The 23,765-nt window shown below is 44.2% G+C and overlaps 1 protein-coding gene across 1 annotated transcript in view; it reads left to right on the top strand.

The window, feature by feature from the left end:
* The window catches only part of SPATA4 (spermatogenesis associated 4), a 29,256-nt gene extending 5,757 nt beyond the window's left edge, over positions 1-23,499 (top strand). Inside the window, exons 2-6 of the mRNA XM_069744261.1 lie at positions 9,385-9,514; positions 9,586-9,704; positions 20,105-20,325; positions 21,418-21,543; positions 23,273-23,499. Coding sequence (XP_069600362.1) covers positions 9,385-9,514; positions 9,586-9,704; positions 20,105-20,325; positions 21,418-21,543; positions 23,273-23,397 — 721 coding nt within the window. The 3' untranslated portion in view covers positions 23,398-23,499. The remainder of the gene's footprint in view (positions 1-9,384; positions 9,515-9,585; positions 9,705-20,104; positions 20,326-21,417; positions 21,544-23,272) is intronic.
* The last annotated feature ends 266 nt before the right edge of the window (positions 23,500-23,765 follow it).

The following is a 23,765-nucleotide window of genomic DNA, read 5'->3' as shown; positions in this document are numbered from 1 at the left end:
GCAGATTGCACATTTTCTGTTAGTACAATAAACCTCAATTCAAGGCAGAAACATTACTGTGTCCAACAGTTATTAGATATATGAAACTGAAATTGCTGTTGCAAAAAAACAACAATTTTTATAAAACATTAAGCTTAAGATTAATAGGGGTGCCCAAACTTTTTCATATACCGTATATACTCGAGTATAAGCCGACCCGAGTATAAGTCGACCCCCCCTAATTTTGCCACAAAAAATTGGGAAAACTTATTGACTCGAGTATAAGCCTAGGGTGGAAATGTAGCATTTACCGGGGAATTTCAAAAATAAAAATAGATCATTATTTCCCCATAGCTGTGCCATATAGTGCTCTGCACCGTTCATTATTTCCCCATAGCGGTGCCATATAGTGCTCTGCACCGCTCATTATTTCCCCATAGCGGTGCCATATAGTGCTCTGCACCGCTCATTATTTCCCCATAGCTGTGCCATATAGTGCTCTGCACCGTTCATTATTGCCCCGTAGCTGTGCCATATAGTGCTCTGCACCGTTCATTATTGCCCCGTAGCTGTGCTATATAGTGCTCTGCGCCGTTCATTATTGCCCCATAGCTGTGCCATATAGTGCTCTGCACCGTTCATACTGCCCCATAGCTGTGCCATATAGTGCTCTGCACCGTTCATTATTTCCCCATAGCTGTGCCATATAGTGCTCTGCGCCGTTCATTATTGCCTCATAGCTGTGCTATATAGTGCTCTGCGTCGTTCATTATTTCCCCATAGCTGTGCCATATAGTGCTCTGCACCGTTCATTATTTCCCCATAGCTGTGCCATATAGTGCTCTGCACCGTTCATTATTTCCCCATAGCTGTGCCATATAGTGCTCTGCACCGTTCATTATTTCCCCATAGCTGTGCCATATAGTGCTCTGCACCGTTCATTATTGCCCCATAGCTGTGCCATATAGTGCTCTGCACCGTTCATACTGCCCCATAGCTGTACCATATAGTGCTCTGCACCGTTCATACTGCCCCATAGCTGTGCCATATAGTGCTCTGCACCGTTCATACTGCCCCATAGCTGTGCCATATAGTGCTCTGCAGCGTTCATACTGTCCCATAGCTGTGCCATATAGTGCTCTGCACCGTTCATACTGCCCCATAGCTGTACCATATAGTGCTCTGCACCGTTCATACTGCCCCATAGCTGTGCCATATAGTGCTCTGCACCGTTCATACTGCCCCATAGCTGTACCATATAGTGCTCTGCACCGTTCATACTGCCCCATAGATCTACCATATAGTGCTTTGCACCGTTCATACTGCCCCATAGCTGTACCATATAGTGCTCTGCACCGTTCATACTGCCCCATAGCTGTGCCATATAGTGCTCTGCACCGTTCATACTGCCCCATAGCTGTGCCATATAGTGCTCTGCACCGTTCATACTGCCCCATAGCTGTGCCATATATGCTCTGCACCGTTCATACTGCCCCATAGATGCTCCACATAAATCTGTGCCGCTGCTGCCGCTGCAATAAAAAAAAATGCCATACTCACCTCTGTTGCTTGCAGCTCCCGGCGTCCGGTCCCGGCGTCTCTGCGCACTGACTGATCAGGCAGAGGGCGCCGCGCACACTATATGTGTCATCGCGCCCTCTGACCTGAACAGTCAGAGCGGAGCGACGCCGGGAAGATGGAGCGGCGCTGGGAAGATGGAGCGGCGCCCGGCGGCTGGAACGGGGACAGGTAAATATGACATACTTACCTGCTCCCGGCATCCAGCTCCTTCCCGCGGACAGCTGTCTTCGGTGCCGCAGCTTCTTCCTCTATCAGCGGTCACCGGCACCGCTGATTAGAGAAATGAATAGACGGCTCCACCCCTATGGGAGGTGGAGCCGCCTATTAATTTCTCTAATGAGCGGTCCCACGTGACCGCTGAAGAGGGGAAGAGCTGCAGCACAGAAGACCGTGGGACGGCAGGGGGAGCGCCAGGATCGCTGGAAGCAGGTAAGTATGCCTCAGCGCCCTCTCCCCCTCACCCGCCGACCCTGCCGCCCACCTTGACTCGAGTATAAGCCGAGAGGGGCACTTTCAGCCCAAAAATTTGGGCTGAAAATCTCGGCTTATACTCGAATATATACGGTAACTGTATTTATATAGCACCATTGATTCCATAGTGCTGTACATGAGAAGGGGTTACATACAAATTACAGATATCACTTACAGTAAGAAAACTAACAATAACAGACTGATACAGAGGGGCGAGGACCCTGCCCTTGCGGGCTTACATTCTACAGGATGGTGGGGAAGGAGACAGTAGGTTGAGGGCTGCAGGAGCTCCGGTGTTGGTGAGGCGGTAGCTTCGGTAGTGGTGAGGAGGCAGCGGGGTCAGTGCAGGCTGTAAGCTTTCCTGAAGAGGTGGGTTTTCAGGTTCCGTCTGAAGGATCCGAATGTGGTTAATAGTCGGACGTGTTGGGGCAAAGAATTCCAGAGGATGGGGGATATTCAGGAGTCTTGGAGGCGGTCGGGTGAGGAGCGAATAAGTCTGGAGAGAAGGAGGTCTTGAGAGGACCGGAGATTACATGAGGGAAGATATCGGGAGATTAGTTCAGAGATATATGGAGGAGACAGGTTATGGATGGCTTTGTAGGCTAGTATTAGTAATTTGAACTGGATACGCTGAGGGAATGGGAGCCAGTGAAGAGATTTGCAGAGGGGAGACCGGAGGAGTAGCGAGGAGAGATAAATTTATCGGGCAGCAGAGTTAAGGATGGACTGGAAAGGTGCACGGGTGTTAGCAGGGAGGTCACAGAAAAGGATGTTGCAGTAGTCAAGGCGGGAGATGATGAGGGCATGCACAAGCATTTTAGTAGATTGACGGTTGAGGAAAGGACGGATTCTGGAGATATTTTTGAGCTGGAGGCGACAGGAGGTGGAAAGAGCTTGGATGTGCGGTTTGAAGGACAGGGCAGAGTCAAGGGTTACCCCGAGGCAGCGGACGTCTGGTACAGGGGTAAGCGTGATGTCGTTAATTGTGATAGATAGGTCAGGTAAGGAAGATCTAGGAGATGGCGGAAAGATGATGAGTTCAGATTTGTCCACATTGAGTTTGAGGAAGCGAGAGGTGAAGAAGGAGGATATGGCTGATAGACACTCCGTGATTCTAGACAGCAGAGAGGTGACATCTGGGCCAGAAAGGTAGATCTGAGTGTCATCAGCATAAACGTGGTACTGGAATCCATGAGACTTTTTGAGTTGTCCCAGGCCAAGTGTATAGATTGAGAAGAGTAGGAGTCCTAGAACAGAGCCTTGGGGGACTCCAACAGAGAGAGGGTGGGATGAGGAGGTAGTGTAGGAGTGGGAGACGCTGAATGTGCGGTTGGAAAGGTACAAGGAGATCCAGGATAGGGCGAGGTCTTTGATGCCAAAGGAGGAGAGGATCTGTAGTAGGCAGTGGTCACTGTGTCGAAAGCAGAGGACTGGTCTAGAAGCAGGAGTATAGAGTATTGTCCGTTAGCTTTGACTGTAAGTAGGTCGTTAGTGATTTTGGTCAGGGCAGTCTCAGTTGAATGATGGGCATGGAAACCAGATTGTAGATTGTAAAACAGCAAGTTAGATGAGAGGTGGGAGGAAAGTTCAGCGTGGACGTGCTGCTCCAGGAGTTTGGAAGTGAATGGGAGCAGCGATATTGGATGATAGCTGGACATAGTATTTGGATCGAGGATTGGCTTTTTAAGGATAATAATAATAATAATAATAATAATAATTTTATTTATATAGCGCCAACATATTCCGCAGCGCTTTACAAATTATAGAGGGGACTTGTACAGACAATAGACATTACAGCATAACAGAAATACAGTTCAAAACAGATACCAGGAGGAGTGAGGGCCCTGCTCGCAAGCTTACAAACTATGGGATAGGCGTGATTGTGGCATGTTTGAAAGCAGAAGGGAAGGTGCCAGAAGTTAGTGATAGGTTGAAGAGGTGGGTTTGGGATGGGATAAGAGTGGCGGTGAGGTTGGGGAGGAGGTGAGATGGGGTCGAATGCACAGGTGGTGAGGTGCGATTTGGAGAGGAGACAATTAAGCCCCCTTTCAGTGATGTTGCATAGGGAGGTTATGGGGTTTGGGCATTGGTCTGGTATACAAAGGGGTTGTGGTGGTTAAACAATGAAGACTTGCCTTGTTTGGTTGATCTTATTTTTAAAGTGTGTGGCAAAGTCCTCAGCAGAGATGACGGAGGTTGGAGGGGGCAGTGGGGGTTGGAGGAGGGAGTTAAAGGTTTTGAATAACTGTTTGGGGTTGTAGGACAGGGAAGATACGGGGGGTTGTGAAGTAGGCCTGTTTAGCAGAGGTGAGAGCAGATATAAAAGTGAGTGTTGCCGGTTTGAGTGCAGTGAAGTCGTGTTGCGAATGTGTTTTCTTCCAACACTGCTCTGCAACCCTGGACACTTGCCAGAGCTTTTTAGTGATGTTATTGTGCCAGAGTTGTCTATTGATACGTCGCACTCTGCCATGAACGAGAGGGGCAACCTTGTCAATATATGATGTGAGAGTGGCATTGTAGAAAGCAGTGACACTGTCTATGTTGTGAAGTGAGGATATGGATGCCAGTGGCAGGATAGAGTCAGAGAGTTTGTGGGTGTCTAGGTGTGCGAGGTTTCTCCAGGGATGTGCATGTTGCTGGACATGGGTGAACGGTGAGGAGGACAGGGATGAGAAAGTGAGCAGATGGTGGTCGGATAGAGGGAGAGGGGAGGTGGTGAAGTTAGATAGAGAGTAGAGACGGGTGAAGACCAGGTCTAGTGTATTTCCGTCTGTGTGAGTGGCTGCAGAGGACCACTCAGTAAGTCCAAAAGATGAAGTAAGGGACAGGAGTTTGGAGGCTGTTGACTGAAGGGTATCAGTGGGGATGTTGAAGTCAGCCATGACAATGTTGGGAATGTCAGCAGAGAGAAAGTGAAATAGCCAGGTGGAGAATTGGCGAAAAAAGCAGTGGTCAGGCCCGGAGGTCAGTTTATGATGGCCACTTGGAGGGAGAGTAGATGCGGACAGAGTGGACTTCAAAAGAGGGGAGGATAAGGGAGGGTAGAGGTGAGATTGGGTTAAAGGTGCAGTTAGAAGAAAGGAGAAGACGCACTCCTCCACCATGTCTGTTGCCAGGGTGAGGGGTGTGGGTGAAGTGGAGGCCACCGTAACACAGCGCAGCAGGGGAGGCGGTGTCAGGGTGTTAGCCATGTTTCTGTGAGGCCGAGGAAGGCAAGCTTGTGAGAGAGAAAAAGGTCATGAATCACAGGAAGCTTATTGCAGATTGAGCGGGCATTCCAGAGTGCTCCACAGAGAGGGAGCAGGGGGGTGGGCGTCAGGGGCACGGGTTTTACGTTGGAAAGATTGCGGTAGCTCATATTAGATAGGGAGTGGTAGGAGGGGGTAGTAATGGGGGGGCATGAGCTGTGGGGGTCCAGGGTTGGGAGATATGTCATCAGCAGTGAAAAGAAGAGAAAGGGAGAGCAGGTGGGAGGAGAGTGGGCGGCTTGTTTTGTTTTATTAGGACAGATTTGAGGTTGAGCAGGTCAGCAGAGGAGATCAGGTGGGGAGGAAAGAGGGAAGGGGAGATGATTATTTGGTTAGAGGGTGTTGGGGTTTGTGGATAGCGAAGGAGAGAGAGGATTAGTGGAGCAAGCACTGTAAGGGCATATGTAAACATGATGAAAGAGTAAGATGGGTTAAAGCGAATCTGTCACCTCATTTTGGCCCTATAAATTGCGGCCACTGGCATCAGGGGCTTATCTACATCATTCTGTAATGCTGTAGATAAGCCCCCGGTGTAACCATAAGATCAGAAATACAAGCTAGATTATACTCACCCAAGGGCGGTCCCGCTGTGGTCCGGTCCGATGGGCGTCGCAGGTCCGGGTCCGGCGCCTCCCATCCTCATGCAATGACGTCCTCTTCTTTGCTTCTTGTTGCGGCTCCTGCGCAGGCGTACTTTATCTGCCCTGTTGAGGGCAGAGCATAGTACTGCAGTGCGCAGGCACCGGGCCTTTCTGACCTTTCCCGGCACCTGCGCACTGCAGTACTTTGCTCTGCCCTCAACAGGGTAGATAAAGTACGCCTGCGCATGAAGATGGGAGGCGCGGACCCGGACCTGAGATGCCCATCGGACCGGACTGCACCGGGATCGCCCCTGGGTGAATATAATCTTGTTTTTCTTATCTTTCAGGTTAAATCATGGGCTTATCTACAGCAGTGGACATGGTGTATATGGATTTTTCAAAAACTTTTCATACGGTGCCACACAAAAGGTTGATACATAAAATGAGAACAATGGGGACAGGGGAAAATATGTGTAAGTGGGTTAAGAGCTGGCTCAGGGATAGGAAACAAAGGGTGATTATTAATGGAGCACACTCGGACTGGGTCGCGGTTAGCAGTGGGGTACCACAGGGGTCAGTATTGGGCCCTCTTCTTTTTAACATATTTATTAATTACCTTGTAGGGGGCATACAGAGCAGAATTTCAATATTTGCACATGACACTAAATTCTGCAGGGTAATCAATACAGAGGAGGACAATTTTATATTACAGGATGATTTATGTAAACTAGAAGCTTGGGCTGATGGCAAATGAGCTATAACGGGGATACATGTAAGGTCATGCACTTGGGTAGAAGAAATAAGATGGATAATTATGTGCTTAATAGTGATGAGCGAATATACTTGTTCCTCGAGATTTCCCGAGCACGCTCGGGTGTCCTCAGAGTATTTTTTAGTGCTCGGAGATTTAGTTTTCATCGCCGCAGCTGAATGATTTGCATCTGTTAGCCAGGCTGAGTACATGTGGGGATTGCCTGGTTTGTTGTGAATTCCGCTCTTGGGCTCCCTCCGGTGGTTGTAGGTAGCATTTTTGTGAGTTCTGCTCTTTGGCTCCCTCCTGTGGTTTTTAGTGGTATGGCTGCTTCTTGGATTTAGCTTCAGCAGCTGTTTTCACTGATCGTCTTTCTGGCTCGGCTATATTAGTCTGGCCTTATCCCTCATTCAATGTCAGTTGTCAATTGTTCCTGCCTGGAGTCATTGCTCTTAGGACTTTCCTGACACTCTGACCAGTTCATCTAAGCTAAGTCCTTGCTTGTCCTTTTGCTGTTCTCTTGTTGTGGACTTTGTTGTTCAGCACTTTCTTTGTTTTTGGTCATTTGTCCAGCTTTTCAGTATGGATCTATTCAGCTAAGCTGGAAGCTCTGGGCAGCAGAGTTTGCCCTCCACACCTTTAGTCAGGTGTGGAGATTTTTGCATTTCTCTGCGGTGGACTTTTTCTAGTTTTTATTACTGACCGCACAGCGTTCTGTTCTGTACTATTTCTATCTAGCTAGAAGTGGCCTCCTGTGCTAAATCTTGTTTCATACTACGTATGTCATTTCCTTCTCCTCTCACAGTCATTATTTGTGGGGGGCTAATCTATCCTTTGGGGATTTTCTCTGAGGCAAGATAGTTTTCCTGCTTCTATCTTTAGGGGTAGTTAGCTCTTAGGCTGTGACGAGATGCCTAGTCAGAGTTAGGAGCATTCCACGGCTACTTCTAGTGTTGTGTTGAGCTTAAGGACTGTGGTCAGTATAGTTGCCACCTGCTCAGAGCTAGACGCATGTCGCTCCTTAATCACCAGATCATAACACTGGTTGCTAGGGAATCCCCGCATGTAATCATTGTAAATGTAAATCATTCAGCTGAGGTGAGGAAAACTAAATCTCCGAGCACTAAAAAATACTCGGAGGTCACCCAAGTGTGCTTGGGAAATCTAGAGTAACGAGTATATTCGCTCATCACTAATGCTTAATTGTAAAACTCTGGGCAAAACTGTCACGGCCACTGAAAAAGACCTGGGTGTATGAGCGGACGATAAACTCACATTTAGTGGCCAGTGTCAGGCAGCTTCTGCAAAGGCAAGTAAAATAATGGGATGCATTAAAAGAGGCATAGATGCTCATGAGGAGAACATAGTTTTACCTCTATACAAGTCACTAGTTCGACCACACTTAGAATACTGTGCACAGTTCTGGTCTCCGGTGTATAAGAAAGACATAGCTGAACTGGAGCGAGTGCAGAGAAGAGCCACCAAGGTTATTAGAGGACTGGGGGGTCTGCAATACCAAGATAGGTTATTACACTTGGGGCTATTTAGTTTGGAAAAACGAAGACTAAGGGGTGATCTTATGTTAATATATAAATATATGAGGGGACAGTACAAAGACCTTTCTGATGATCTTTTTAATCATAGACCTGAGACAGAGACAAGGGGGCATCATCTACGTCTTGAGGAAAAAAGGTTTAAGTATAATAACAGACGCGGATTCTTTACTGTAAGAGCAGTGAGACTGTGGAACTCTGCCGTATGATGTTGTAATGAGTGATTCATTACTTAAATTTAAGAGGGGACTGGATACCTTTCTGGAAAAGTATAATGTTACAGGGTATACATACTAGATTCGTTGATAGGGCGTTGATCCAGGGAACTAGTCTGATTGCCGTATGTGGAGTCGGGAAGGAATTTTTTTCCCCAATGTGGAGCTTACTGTTTGCCACATGGGTTTTTTTGCCTTCCTCTGGATCAACATGTTAGGGCATGTTAGGTTAGGATATTGGTTAAACTAGATGGGCTTAAAGTCTTCCTTCAACCTTAAATACTATGCTATGCTACTATGTTATTATTATTACACCTACTACATATTGGGATAGGATCTTGGAGATGGGAATACTCTTTAAATCCTTGAACCCTGAAATTAGGGCTACTTCTTCACGGAGTTTGCATGTCCTTCCCTACTATTCAGGGTAATTGTTTCTACGATTGGTCACAGTGTGCAGGTTACGGCATAGACAGTCATTAGATGTGATTTGTAACCAGTGGGACCCCACCATGAGTCTGAGATTGGCTGAGTAGCAGGAGCCTCATGGTTGTGTACAGGGACTGATGCCCTGCGCCACAAAATATGTTGTCACCATATAAATGACCTGACATAAATAGGAAAGTAATAATATTATCAAGCATTTGTTAACCCCCAATTGCCAGGGTTATGCTATAGACCCCTTTAATGACCACATACGGTCCTATGTTCACAAATCGATTTCCAGGCCCGTGCTCCATTCAGTAGTCTAAGATTGCTGGACGTGAGCGGCGAGAATCACTTCTTACCTGATTGCATCCTTTGCTCTTCTCTTGATTAGCCAGCCTAGTTAGACCTCACATGTGTCACTCCGCAATGATGATACGGAAGAGCCGGGGATCCCGGGAGGTAAGAGGCGGTTCTCGCTACTCCTGTCCAATGCCCATAGATTACGTACGTAGCCAATGGACCAGGGTCCTGTGAGCTGATTTGCTCCAGGGCTAATTAATAGTATTGCTTACTTAGAGACCTCTCGAATGGATATATCACCGCAGAGATCTTCTCCTGGTATTACCCCGATGACATCCAGATGCATTCGTTTGAAAATGGAACTTCACTCCCTGCAAAATTAGGGAACTGGTCACTACTAGAGAAGGTAAGAGCTCCCCATTCTTCACGCTCTGACATAGGCAGCGGAAGACTCTAATCCTTCTGTTATCTTCTCAGTTCTTCATGAAGAAGAAACTAAATGTTTCCAAGGAATTAATCGATGGGACAATACACTGCAAACCTGGAGCAGCTGAGATCCTGGTGCAAGAAATCTATGTAATGTTAACGCACAGAAGGTAAGCTGTGCTAGTGGTGCCCGTCCCCAAAATACAGGAGCACCGCTTCAGGAGGACAATAAAGACCATGTGTTAATGGCGTTCCTTGTTGTCTACTGTAAACCGAGGTATGCCAGTTCAGCCAAGCAGTGGAGGGTATTACCTGCTATTCATTAGGATGTCTGGAGAGCAGTGGGGGGAACAGGGAGACAACTTTTTTCTTTTTATATTTTCTGGCCAACTTTTACCGAAATCATTTACAGCCAACATTTTTTTTCACAGACCTAAAGACATACATACATTGATACTGTGCAATAGTTTTAGTCAGGTGTGGAAAAAATGATGCAAAGTAAGAATGCTTTAAAAAGAAAGTGTTCATAAGTCATTTTTATTAATTAATGAAATGCAAAGTGAATAAACCAAAGAGAAATCTAAATCAAACCAATATTTGGTGTGACCACTCATGTTCAAAAGAGCATCAATTCTTGTAGATTCAGATAAAAAAAAATGTCAGAGAAATGTAGCATTATAGTCAGGTGTATAGGTAATTTATACTAAGCAGGTGATAATGATCATTTTCATATGGAGGTAGAAACACAGTCATTAACTGACGCAAACAGCGATGCAGGAAGCTTTAACAGTGAGAAATGGCTACAAAGGTGAGGAGGTTGTGGAAGACAGTTTCATGGCACACATCATACACCATGGCAAGGCTGAGCTTAGCTCAAAATACAACGTAGTTATACTGCATCAGCAAAGTTTTTTTAGGCATAAATTTCAAAGCAGCCTGTGCTATCAGGATGCACTGTTCATGTTCTTTAGGCCGGCGTCACACTTGCGAGTTTTACAGACGTAAGAGCGCAGAAACTACGTCCGTAAAACTCGCAAAAAATACGGCACAATTATTCTCTATGCCCCTGCTCCTATCTGCCGTATTTTACTGATCAGTATTATACGGCTTTCTACGGCCGTAGAAAATCGCAGCATGCTGCGTTTGTCACCGTATTGCGCAAATAAAACGCCAATGAAAGTCTATGGAAGCCCCAAAAATACGGATTACACACGGACCAGCAGTGTGACTTGCGAGAAATACGCAGCGCTGTTACAGAGAAAAGCCGGTAATTCAGTGCGGTGTACAGTAAAATCACACTGACAGCTTACAGTAGAATAGGTAGAATAAATATGTACACATATATATATATACCTATTCTATGTCAGTGAGACACATATATGTATATATATTCTTACTTCATACAGCCGCGATATAGCAAAAAGCCGGTAATTCAATTACCGGCTTTTGCTTTCTCCTTCCTAAAACCCGACATGATATGAGACATGGTTTACATACAGTAAACCATCTCATATCACCATTTTTTTTGCATAATCCACACTACTAATGTTAGTAGTGTGTATCTGCAAAATTTGGCCGTTCTAGCTCTTAAAATAAAGGGTTAAATGGCGGAAAAAATTGGCGTGGGCTCCCGCGCAATTTTCTCCGCCAGAGTAGTAAAGCCAGTGACTGAGGGCAGATATTAATAGCCTGGAGAGAGTCCATGGTTATTGCCCCCCCCCCCCCCTGGCTAAAAACACCTGCCTCCAGCCACCCCAGAAAAGGCACATCTGGAAGATGCGCCTATTCTGGCACTTGGCCACTCTCTTCCCATTCCCGTGTAGCGGTGGGATATGGGGTAATGAAGGGTTAATGCCACCTTGCTATTGTAAGGTGACATTAAGCCAAATTAATAATGGAGAGGCGTCAATTATGACACCTATCCATTATTAATCCAATTGAATGAAAGGGTTAAAAAAAACACACACACATTATTAAAAATTATTTTAATGAAATAAAAACAAAGGTTGTTGTAATATTTTATTTAACGCCCAATCCAATCACTGAAGACCCTCGTTCTGTAAAAGAAAAAACATAATAAACCAACAATATACTTACAATAGCAAGGTGGCATTAACCCTTCATTACCCCATATCCCACCGCTACACGGGAATGGGAAGAGAGTGGCCAAGTGCCAGAATAGGCGCATCTTCCAGATGTGCCTTTTCTGGGGTGGCTGGGGGCAGGTGTTTTTAGCCAGGGGGGGGGGCCAATAACCATGTACCCTCTCCAGGCTATTAATATCTGCCCTCAGTCACTGGCTTTACTACTCTGGCGGAGAAAATTGCGCGGGAGCCCACGCCAATTTTTTCCGCCATTTAACCCTTTATTTTAAGAGCTAGAACGGCCAAATTTTGCAGATACACACTACTAACATTAGTAGTGTGGATTATGCAAAAAAAATGGTGATATGAGATGGTTTACTGTATGTAAACCATGTCTCATATCGTGTCGGGTTTAGGAAGGAGAAAGCAAAAGCCGGTAATTGAATTACCGGCTTTTTGCTATCTCGCGCTGTATGATGAAATAATATATACATATATGTGTCTACTGATTAGATATAGATAGATAGAGATAGATAGAGATAGATAGAGATAGAGAGAGAGAGATAGATATAGACAGTATATATGTTTTTATTTTTTTTTTCACACATGGATCTCTTGTATAGGCGTATGTCGGTTTGGCAAGCCTGCGATAAAAACATGCAGTACGGCTGCCATACGGATTACATACGGAGGATGCCATGCGCAAAAAACGGTGACACACCCTGCCTACGGAGGAGCTACGGACCACTATTTTCGGGACTTTTCAGCGTATTACGGCCGTAATATACGGACCGTATTTGCATACGCTGAGTGTGACGCCGGCCTTAGATGAAGCAGCTAGAAATGGGCAACACTGAGGACTGTAGACGCAATGGTCGGTCAATGAAACTTAGTACAGCAGATGAAAGACACAACATTTTTGTATCCCTTCGAAATTGGAAGCTGGGAGCAACCAGTGGTACCCAGCTGCACTCATTTATTGCTCAGAGAATTCTGGACTAAAACCATACCTTCAACATGGAAACAAGGCCAAGTGACTTAACTATTGCTGAAAATATGGTGTCTTCAGGCAGCAGTGAAACATGGTGGAGGTTCTCTTCAAGTTGGAGACTGCATTTCAGCATATAAAATTGGAGATTGTCAGGATTAATGGTGTCCTCAATGCTGAAAAAAACTGGTTCTTATTCATTATGCAGCACCATCAGGGAGGCGTCTGACTGTCTCCAAATGTATTATGCAGCAAGACAATAACCCCAAACATACAGACAAAATAATAACTAGCTCCAGTATAAAGCAGGACAAGGAGTCCTAGTGATGATATGGCCTCAGAGTCTTGATCTCAACATCATCAAATCTGTTTGGGATTACATGAGCAGACAGAAAGGTGTGTATAAGTCTACATGCACAGATCTGTGGTTGGTTCTCCAAGACGTTTGTAACATCCTTTCCGGTGAGTTTCTTCACAAACTGCTCGAGTGCACCTAGAAGTATTGATGTCTCGAAGATAATGGGTGAGCCCACCCAATATTGATTTGATTTAGATTTCTCTTTTTTGTTCACTGCATTTTCTTAATTGATAACAATGAATTAACAACATTTCTATTTTTGAAACCATTCATATGTAGAAGCATTTGCACTGTAGTGTGTCTGTAGGTGAAAACGCTGATACGAAGAACATAGTAGCAATTACCAAATTATAGACTGTAAAAAAAAAAAAAAAAAAGGTGCTTTTATGGACTGTCCAGAAATGTCAAGACCGTTGACAACCTTCTGCAAATGTTTGGGGTATCCTTTTAGATTTCCAAGTCAAGGACAGTAGTATAAAAGCTACAGCTATATGCTTTACATACACTTTGCCTATTCATTCATTACTTACATTCATTATAATTTATATTTTAAGGCCTTTTGATACAGGAGATGCATGGTATATATGACTTAGGAGACAACTTTCCCGCCCTAGATATCCACCTGTCTGGGACTTTACAGTCAAATCAAAGTTCCTAAATTCAATTGAATATCTAAGTCCCAGACAACCCCCCTTTAACCTTCTGGTGTGGGGGTCCTGCTGACTGCACATCACATCTAATGACCTCCTGAGAAAATTGACTCCCTGATTTTTTAAAGATGGGGCAGATTCATAAAGTTAAATGTGCCATAATTTTGTCCCAATCTGTACCAAAAACGGTCTGTCATGACTTGCATCATATTTGCGATGATTTCTTTGACAATCTCTGTGTTTTGCTCAAGCAGGAGTTTGGTTGAGCTGAAAATAGGTATGACCTATCGTTCAGCACTGTACGCTGATATTGTGGTGTACATTTCTGGCACCTAGTCAGCCAAATAATAGTCTTAAAATACGCCAGATTTATAAAGCCGCATGAACCACTTAGTCAAATCTGGTGCATTTTAAGACTGACTAGAGTTAAGGATGAACTAAGAGTTAGACATTTTTGATAAATCTGCCCCAGTACCTTTATTTTACAATATCCACTTGATACAAACACCAGATATTCATATTAAAGTTTAGTTGACACATTGCTTGCTCCAGTCGGGAATGAAAGATTTCTGCTATCTTGACCTGTGGAATATTTTACTACGTGACAAATAATCTCAAAGCGCTCCTTGGAAAGCAGGTTTTCATGACTGTCACCTTTTATCATGATCAGACAGTTGCCCAGACATGTTCTGTGGGATTATTATACTTTTATAGCGCCATTTATTCCATGGCGCTTTACATGTGAAAAGGGGGCAAATATAGACAAATACAATAAACATGAGCAAAAAACAAGGCAATAACAGGTACAAAAGAAGGGAGGACCCTGCCCACAAGGGCTCATAGTCTGCAGGGGATGGGTGCCGATACACTAGGAGAGGGTAGAGCTGGTTGTGTGGCAGTTCAGAAGGTTGAGGATCACTGCAGGCTGGTCGGAAGAGCCGAGTCTTCAGGTTCTTTTTGAAGGTTTCTATGGTAGGCGAGAGTCTGATGTGTTGTGGTAGAGAGTACCAGAGAATGGAGGAAGCAAGGGTGAAGTCTTGGATGCGGTTGTGGGATTATGCCATATTTTGTTCAGCTGCCCATCTAAGAATGTTGGACAAAGACCTCAATATTCTCATTTGCTAAACACAACAGCCACTTTGTTCATGGATGATAGAGCTCTTTGCCACAACTGATGAAAAGACATAAGACTGGCAGAGAAGTCATCGAGGAGCTTCCATGGGCCAGTCAGTCTCCTAACGTGAACAGGATAGTAGAACTCATTGATAATTAAGGGTTAATATGCACATTTATCATTTGTATGAAGTTGATACTATGAAATAAAAGATCAGGGAGGCTATTCACTTATGGGTTGTCTCTGTACAACTACTGTCAAAAATGTTTGCTGTAAGTCACACAGGACTTTGCCCCTTTCAATATAAAAGGTATACAACTTATGCCATGCATGATACCTGCCTGTTCTCGACATTTTTTTTTACAGGCCAGTCAATGCTCTAAAATAGTCACACAAAAGCCAATTAGTCGTAATGCTCGATTGAAAGCTCCTATAGTTTGAACATAGTCTCCATGTATCCAAAGCCTTATGTTGTGATACTGTTGTCTAGAAAAAAAACGCACAGGTTGGTGCTGACAGAAGCGCGTCACCTCCAAGTTATTTTTTTCTGACTAATGCCACACCAATTAGTACAACTCTGCTAATGAATAGGATACAAATTCAGATTACTACTAGTTGTAGTACAATTATTCTGGATTAATATGTGAATTGCTATCATCTTTTTATCAGCGTCCTTAATGGGAACTTGTCAGGTTTAGAAAAGCTCCTTACCTGCAGGTATAGTGGTAATCTGAGGCTACATTGTGTTTATATCCTGTGTAGCTGGCGTATTTGCAGAGCGGATACAGGGAGAAAATGAAGTTATAACCTCCCTGCAGCTACTTGCTTCCAGTGATCGAGGTGATGCATAGGGTGGTCACAGTCACCGCGACTGCAATCACTCCCTGACACTGATTGACAGCCTTTTCTGTACAGATGCTCTGTAGAGCAGGTGTCACGATCCATTTTTGGATTTGTAGCAACTCTGGTTCCACTGTTTTAAATGTAGCTTTTTTCCTTTTAGTACCAGCGAGGGTTAATGACAGTTTTTCCCTGCTGGCAATTTGCTAAGCAACTGATGTGGGTGGTAACCACTCCCACCATCCTTTAAATGATCACCTGATACATCAGCTGACTGTTGGTCATAAAGTTTCTTTATGGAGACCAGCCCTGCAGTTGCAGCTCTCTGGTGTCAGCTACTTCTGGTGTTTGGAGTCCCGTTTCTGTGTCATCTGCGGTGTGGAGCTTTGCAGCGGTGTCTGGAAGCTGAGGGTATGTGCACACATTGCGGATTTGCAGCAGTTTTCCATCAGGTTTACAGTACCATGTAAACCTATGGAAAACTAAATCCGCAGTGCCCATGCTGCAGAAAATACCGCACGGAAACGCTGCAGTTCATTTTCCGCAGCATATCAATTCTTTGTGCGGATTCCGCAGCATTTTACACCTGCTCCTCAATAGGAATCTGCAGGTGTAAAACCGTAGGTGAAATCCGCACAAAAAACGCTGCAAATCTGTGGTAAATCCGGGGGTAACCCACAGTGCGTATTTTTCAAAAACAGCCGAAAAATCTGAACAGAAATCCACACCGTGGGCACATAGCCTAAGTGTTGTGTTTATTCCTTGTCCCTTTCGTGTTTGTCACTGTCCCGTGTGGTACTATCTGCAGTAGTGACACTATTGCCCCTTGCCCGCCAATGCACTAACAAGGGCAGTGCTAGGTGACAGCGAGGGACGAGGTTCCTGACTGCGGTGGGGGGAAGAACCCACTTAGGGCGTTAGGGGAGTGCAGGGACAGGCTCAGGTTTGAGCTCAGGTGGTGACCATCCCCCATTTGCCTATCAGTAGGGCCTTCCTCTCCCCATTTGCATCCCGTTGTGTGTGTTGCACCGTCCGCTGACCGACCCCCCGTTGGGTCTTGTCACATCATGACAACAGGCTGTTAAAGGGAACCTGTCACCCTCCCCCAGGCGTTTGTAACTAAAAGAGCCATCTTGTGCAGCACTAATGCTGCATTCTGACAAGGTGGCTCTTTTAGTTCTGGTCCCTGCCAACGCTGCAATAATCACTTTTATAATGTGCCCCTCATACCTTGAAATCACCAGGGGGGCAGGTCTTTCCCCCCTAACACAGACACACCACAGCCGTCACTCAGGGCCTCTGTGTGCCACCTCCTCTTCCTTCATTAGCATCCATGGCGCCTGCGCTGTAAGTTTTTTTTTTTTTCGGGCATGCACTGTTGCACTGCCCTTTGAATTTACAGCGCAGGCACCGGGGATGCTAATGAAGGAGGAGGAGCCCAGAGTGACGGCTGTGGTGCGTCTGTGTTAGGCCGGCGTCACACTAGCGAGTTTTACGGACGTATGAGCGCATAAAATATGTCCGTAAAACACGAGTAACAAACGTCCCAATTATTCTCTATGCCCCTGCTCCTATCTGCCGTATTTTACTGATCAGTATTATACGGCTTTCTACGGCCGTAGAAAATCGCAGCATGCTGCGTTTGTCACCGTATTGCGCAAAAAAAGCCAATGAAAGTCTATGGAAGCCAGAAAAATACGGATTACACACAGACCAGCAGTGTGACTTGCGAGAAATACGCAGCGAAGTTAGAAAAGCCGTCAATTCAGCGCGGTGTACAGTAAAATCACACTGACAGCTTACAGTAGAATAAATGTGTACGCATAGAATATATATATATATATATATATATATATATATATAAAGTCAGTGAGACACATATACAGTTAGGTCCATATATATTTGGACAGAGACAACATTTTTCTAATTTTATTTATAGACATTACCACAATGAATTAAACAAAACATTTCAGATGCAGTTGACATTCGGACTTTCAGCTTTCATTTAAGGGTATCCACATTAAAATTGGATGAAGGGTTTAGGAGTTTCAGCTCCTTAACATGTGCCACCCTGTTTTTAAAGGGACCAAAAGTAATTGGACAATTGAATCCAAAGCTATTTCATGGAAAGGTGTGGGCAATCCCTTCGTTATGTCACTCAATTAAGCAGACAGAAGGCCTGTAGTTGATTTGAGGTGTGGTGCTTGCATTTGGAAGCAGAGGGCGCCTCTTATGAACTCGAGCCTGGGAGCTTTCTAGGAAAGTTCCCACGATCTAGGGACAACCAGCAGAGGGCGCCTCACCGCAAATGAAGGTAAATATAGGTCATTGACCTACTTAACCTTCATTCCCCGGGGTTTTGCAGCCACGAACAACGCTGCATTAGCAGAGCTCGTGGCTGCAAAATATTTTAACCCCTTCAGATGGATTTACATCGTTGGACGTTACAGATCTTCGGAAGGTATGGATATTGTTGGTTTATTATTTTTTTTTTGTTACAGATCGAGGGTCTTCAGTGAGTGGATTGAGCGTAGAATAAAATATTACAACAACCTTTGTGATTTTTTTCATTAAAATAATTTTTAAAGGGAACCTGTCACACCGAAAATCGCGGGTGAGGTAAGCCCACCGGCATCAGGGGCTTATCTGCAGCATTCTGTAATGCTGTAGATAAGCCCCCGATGTTACCTGAAAAAGGAGAAAAAGACGTTATATTATACTCACCCAGGGGCGGTCCCGCTGCTGGTCAGGTCGGATGGGCGTCTCTGGTCCGCTGCGACGCTTCCCATCTTCATTACAAGACGTCCTCTTCTGATCTTCAGCCACGGCTCCGGCGCAGGCGTACTTTGCTCTGCCCTGTTGAGGGCAGACAAAGTACTGCAGTGCGCAGGCGCCGGGCCTCTGACCTTTCCGGCGCCTGCACACTGCAGTACTATCCTCTGCCCTCAAGAGGGCAGAGCAAAGTACGCCTGCGCCGCAGCTGAAGATCAGAAGAGGACGTCTTGTAATGAAGATGGGAGGCGCCGCAGCGGACCAGAGACGCCCATCCGACCTGACCAGCAGCGGGACCGCCCCTGGGTGAGTATAATATAACATCTTTTTCTCCTTTTTCAGGTAACATCGGGGGCTTATCTACAGCATTACAGAATGCTGCAGATAAGCCCCTGATGCCGGTGGGCTTACCTCACCCGCGATTTTCGGGGTGACAGGTTCCCTTTAATAATGTCTGTGTTTTTTTTAACCCTTTACTACTATTGGATTAATAATGCATAGGTGTCATAATTGACGCCTCTCCATTATTAATTTGGCTTAATGTCACCTTACAATAGCAAGGTGGCATTAACCCTTCATTACCCCATATCCCACCGCTACACGGGAATGGGAAGAGAGTGGCCAAGTGCCAGAATAGGCGCATCTTCCAGATGTGCCTTTTCTGGGGTGGCTGGGGGCAGGTGTTTTTAGCCAGGGGGGGCCAATAACCGTGGACCCTCTCCAGGCTATTAATATCTGCCCTCAGTCACTGGCTTTACTACTCTGGCGGAGAAAATTGCGCGGGAGCCCACGCCAATTTTTTCCGCCATTTAACCCTTTAATAGCTAGAACGGCCAAATTTTGCACATACACACTACTAACATTAGTAGTGTGGAATATGCAAAAAATGGGGATAGGAGATGGTTTACTGTATGTACACCATGTCTCATATCATGTCGGGTTTAGGAAGGAGATAGCAAAAGCCGGTAATTGAATTACCGGCTTTAAAGCTATCTAGCGCTGTATGAAGTAATAATATATATACATATATGTGTCTACTGACATATATAACAGTATATGTTTTTTTTTGTTTTTTTTACACATGGATCCCTTGTATAGCCGTATGTCGGTTTTGCAAGCCTGCGAGAAAAACACGCAGTACGGATGCCATACGGATTTCATACGGAGGATGCCATGCGCAAAAAACGCTGAAACACCCTGCCTACGGAGGAGCTACGGAACACTATTTTGGGGACTTTTCAGCGTATTACGGCCGTAATATACGGACCGTATTGTCTTACGCTGAGTGTGACTCCAGCCTTAGGGGGGAAAGACCTGCCCCCCTGGCGATTTCAAGGTATGAGGGGCACATTATAAAAGCGATTATTGCAGCAGTGCCAGGGACCAGAACTAAAAGAGCCACCTTGTCAGAATGCAGCATTAGTGCTGCACAAGTTGGCTCTTTTAGTTAGAAACACCTGGGGGGGTGACAGGTTTCCTTTAATCACTGTGTAAGGGAGTGATTACAGCCGTGGTGACTATTATCTGCACTGCCTCGATCACTGGAAGTAAGTAGCTACAGGGAGGATATAATTTAATTTTCTCCCTGTATCTGCTCTTTCAGTATACTGTCTATACAGGATATAATCACAATGTGACTGAAGATTACCTCTGAATCTAGATATGACTGGTTCTCTAACACTTGAATGAGGTTAGTGGAGAGGACTCATAATGAAAATTGTACAAGGTTCCTATATTTTATACATAGTTGTAACTTTTATTAAGGGTCAAAACCATCCAGGACAATGAAGTAGACTTCACAGATCGACATTACCAGGATGGCCTGCCTATGGTGGCACGGTCTACAGCAACAAAAGCCGTGAAATCCAATATCACCCTGAGCGAAATCCTGGCCGAGCCAGACATGGACGTCAACAAGCAGAAGGTGCAAGCAGTGCTCGATATCCACCTGCAGCAGAGACAGCAGGACCGGATTGCCGACCCAAGTGAGTAAGACGCAGAGACGGTGCCATGTGACTGAATGTTTGTAGTGGGAGAAGGGGCTTTGTATTAGTAAGGAAAATGGTTTAGCATCTTTTTCTTTCAAGAAACAGTTGTGTGCATTGTGCTTGCTGTGAGTTGTATTTCGCTTTGCTATTTGACAAAATGTCCTTTTTATAGATCATTATTAGGGCTCATTCACACGTGCGAGAAAAACGAACTGATTATTTTGATCTGAGTGTAGAATGAGTGTCGTCCATTTTTCTTATACGTGGAGAAATTTGAGTCCATTTAATTGCATTGGCAATTTTTATCTGACCCTGAAAATCAGACATGTTTCCTCAATTTTCACAGACATGTGAATAGCCCCCTAAACTATCACAGGTACCAGTACTATGCATGATAAACACAGATAGCATTCTTACGTGAAAATCAGACATCTTAATGAAGCCTTTAAGTGGGTTTACATGTATCAGATTTGCTGCAGAAAATTTCCAGATCAAATCCAGAAACAGCCACAACCCAGTGATGACAGATCAGTCAAACTGAATGGATTTTAGTGCAGAAATGTATGTGTTTCCCTGCTGAGAAAATCCGAGCTTATTGAAAGAAAAAGCTATACTGCATCCCGTATCACTCCAAGTCCACCATTTATATTTCTTCCATGTTATACAGATTGAAGTACGATACTAATATAAACCTACAGAGCTATTCCCATCAACATTTTTCTTCCACATCTGGTTTTCACATTTGCAGAATTGTGATCCATTTTACTGATAGCCTGTGGTGCGTATAATATGGATGCATCAGTAATTGATCAGTTTTCGCATTTATAACAAGAAAGTTTTTGTAGAATATAAAATAGCAATAAATGAAAATACAAAAACAAAATGTTCTCCAATACTGATGCATCTTGCTTCATTAGAAGTCCGTATACCAGATCCAAGTTACAGCGTATCAAATACAGTCATGTAAGAGGCTTCACTCAGGAAAGTATCCAAAAATGATCGGAATAGATGAAATGCATTTCTGTGTAGCAGATCATTACTGAAATGGTTTTTTTCGTACTTTTGTATTTTATTTCTTTTCTCTTCCAGAAAGATTTAATGTGAAACCATCACTTGGCGAGCGCGCCATTCGTCTCATGCCTTCATCTAATCAAAACCAAAGCGAGAGCAGTCTAACAAACAGGTCCTCGTCCTCCTCCTTGTCCTCCGGCTCTAGTGAGTATTTAGGATAAACACAGCAGGAACATTTCTGGAATCTCTGACACAGTGAATGAGCCACTCATGATTAGTTGTGATCTAAATCCAGGCACACCAAGGACTTACCATTCCTAACACCTCTATTATAGTCCACATTTGCATTAAAGGGGTTTTCAGGCTTACGACAAAAGTCTGCAGTCATTCTATGTGCGCTGTGCACACTGTCACGATTACCCAATATTACCAGTGAGTGTGGATGATCATGTGATCGGATGTATACGGTTTGCATAATTGTGATCATGTGTGGACTAGCCATAATAGCCTAGCAATAGCCCAGTCAGCAGGAGGCAAGAGGTCACAGGATCGAATCCCCACACCTAGACATAAGACTAGTTGGCATGTGACCACAATTATGCAAATAACATACATGCGGTCATGTGACCACCCTCTTTCACCAGGGAAAACTGGGGAATTGCGACAGTGTGCGTGTCGCACACTGTGACAGGTTTGTCAAACAGAAAAACTGACCAGCACATCCAAACTAGTGTGTACAGGTGCCAGCTAAGACAATGATTCTAAGGGAAAATAGAACTGCATTCGGAAATATTAAGAATAATATATTTAGAATATTGGAATTGCATTACTGTTATAGAAAATAAAAAAATGGCACATTATTTACATATGGAATATTGGAAAATTAGAACCGCAATATTGCTATAGAAAAATTAGAGTAAAAAGAAGGTAGGTAGTGCATAGATTGGCTAACATAAGTAAGCCCAATAGCCATCATCAAGGCGTCCTTCATTGTTGGTTCCCTGTCCTGATAAGACACCTCTCCTTGGCTAAAAAGCCTACAATTTATAGGGCAGCCTTAGGCTGATGGGAGTAGGAGTGCCTAAATGTGGTGTTTTTCTGTTTTCTACAGCAATAATGCACTTCCAATTTTCTGAATTTATTATTTATGCAAAACTGAGAAAGCTACCATACTGCAACATTGAAGGGCACCCTCATACCGCAATGTCACTATGTGTTTATCATAGGTTTTACCTTTATATGACGACTGGACCAATCTGGCCCAAATTCAGACAATTCGGAAGGTTTTATACCAGGTTTTGGATCTACTGTTCTAAAGATATTCTCCAAAAAACACTACACAAAATAAGTTTACCATATTTTTCAGACTAAAAGACACTTTTTAGCAGAAGAAACGCTTGCTAAAAAGCGTATGCATATGTAGCAGAGCTGTGTGTATAATACACACTGCAGAGAAATAGTAACAATAGATCTAATGCCTCCATATTTTACCCTAGTGCATTAATATTAGTAACAATGACCTCTTCACTTACCACCACCAAGGAAGGTTTAATAAGAAATGTTTTTCCTATTTTCTGCTGTTTTAACCTGGGATGTGTCTCATGGTAAGGGGCGTCTTATAGTCGCAAAAGTATGGTAATTTACCACCAAATGACGGGAACCAATCTGCCCCAAATCGAACACAAAAGCAAAGATTAGTTTACGACCAAATAACTGAACGAATATGCCCCAAATTTGCCACATAAAATAAATCTGGCACTTCGGAAGGTTTTAGACTGGATTTCAGTTCTAGGACCTACCATGCTCTACATATTCACAAAAAAAGTCTGAATATCAAAGATTAATTTGTCTTTTCAGGACACCGCTAAAGAGATGTAAAATGTCTTGCTGGTTAGTGTGACAGCTCAGTCTTCTCTCATATTTGTGTCTACAGGTCAGACTGATATCAGAAGTAAAACAAGTGTCAGTTTCAAAGAAATCAAAGTGAACCAAGGAGATAGAAGCTACGTGTCCTCCAGCGTGAGCTCAGCATCACCCTCCACATTAAGTGCACCTTGACCTGAAGCATATGTGCGGCCATAATTCACTGTGATTTCTTACCACTCATTGCACGATTTATGGTCTGAGGGTAAATAAAATGCAGTTATTCCCATGAGCAAATTTATTATTTTCTAAAATGTCAAATGTAAATCACGAGAATCTCAAAGTCATTATAGAAAAACGAAAGCCAAGTAGGAAGATTGCCCTCCATGCAGCGCAATGAACGCCACATTCTGTGTATGCAAAAAGTCAATCCAACTACGATCGCATTAAAAATTACAGGATTCTTCAGAATTTTTGTTGCAGATTACTTCTTGCCTCTATTTGCGGGGGATACTTGGCCATTCACGTGACATCACTATATTGATGGTATCAAGGAAATTATT

This window comes from Ranitomeya imitator, chromosome 1, assembly GCF_032444005.1.
Source record: "Ranitomeya imitator isolate aRanImi1 chromosome 1, aRanImi1.pri, whole genome shotgun sequence".
In the NCBI taxonomy this organism is placed as follows: domain Eukaryota; kingdom Metazoa; phylum Chordata; class Amphibia; order Anura; family Dendrobatidae; genus Ranitomeya; species Ranitomeya imitator.
Note: the sequence above shows the minus strand (reverse complement) of the source record. Positions and strands in the feature narration are given on the sequence as shown.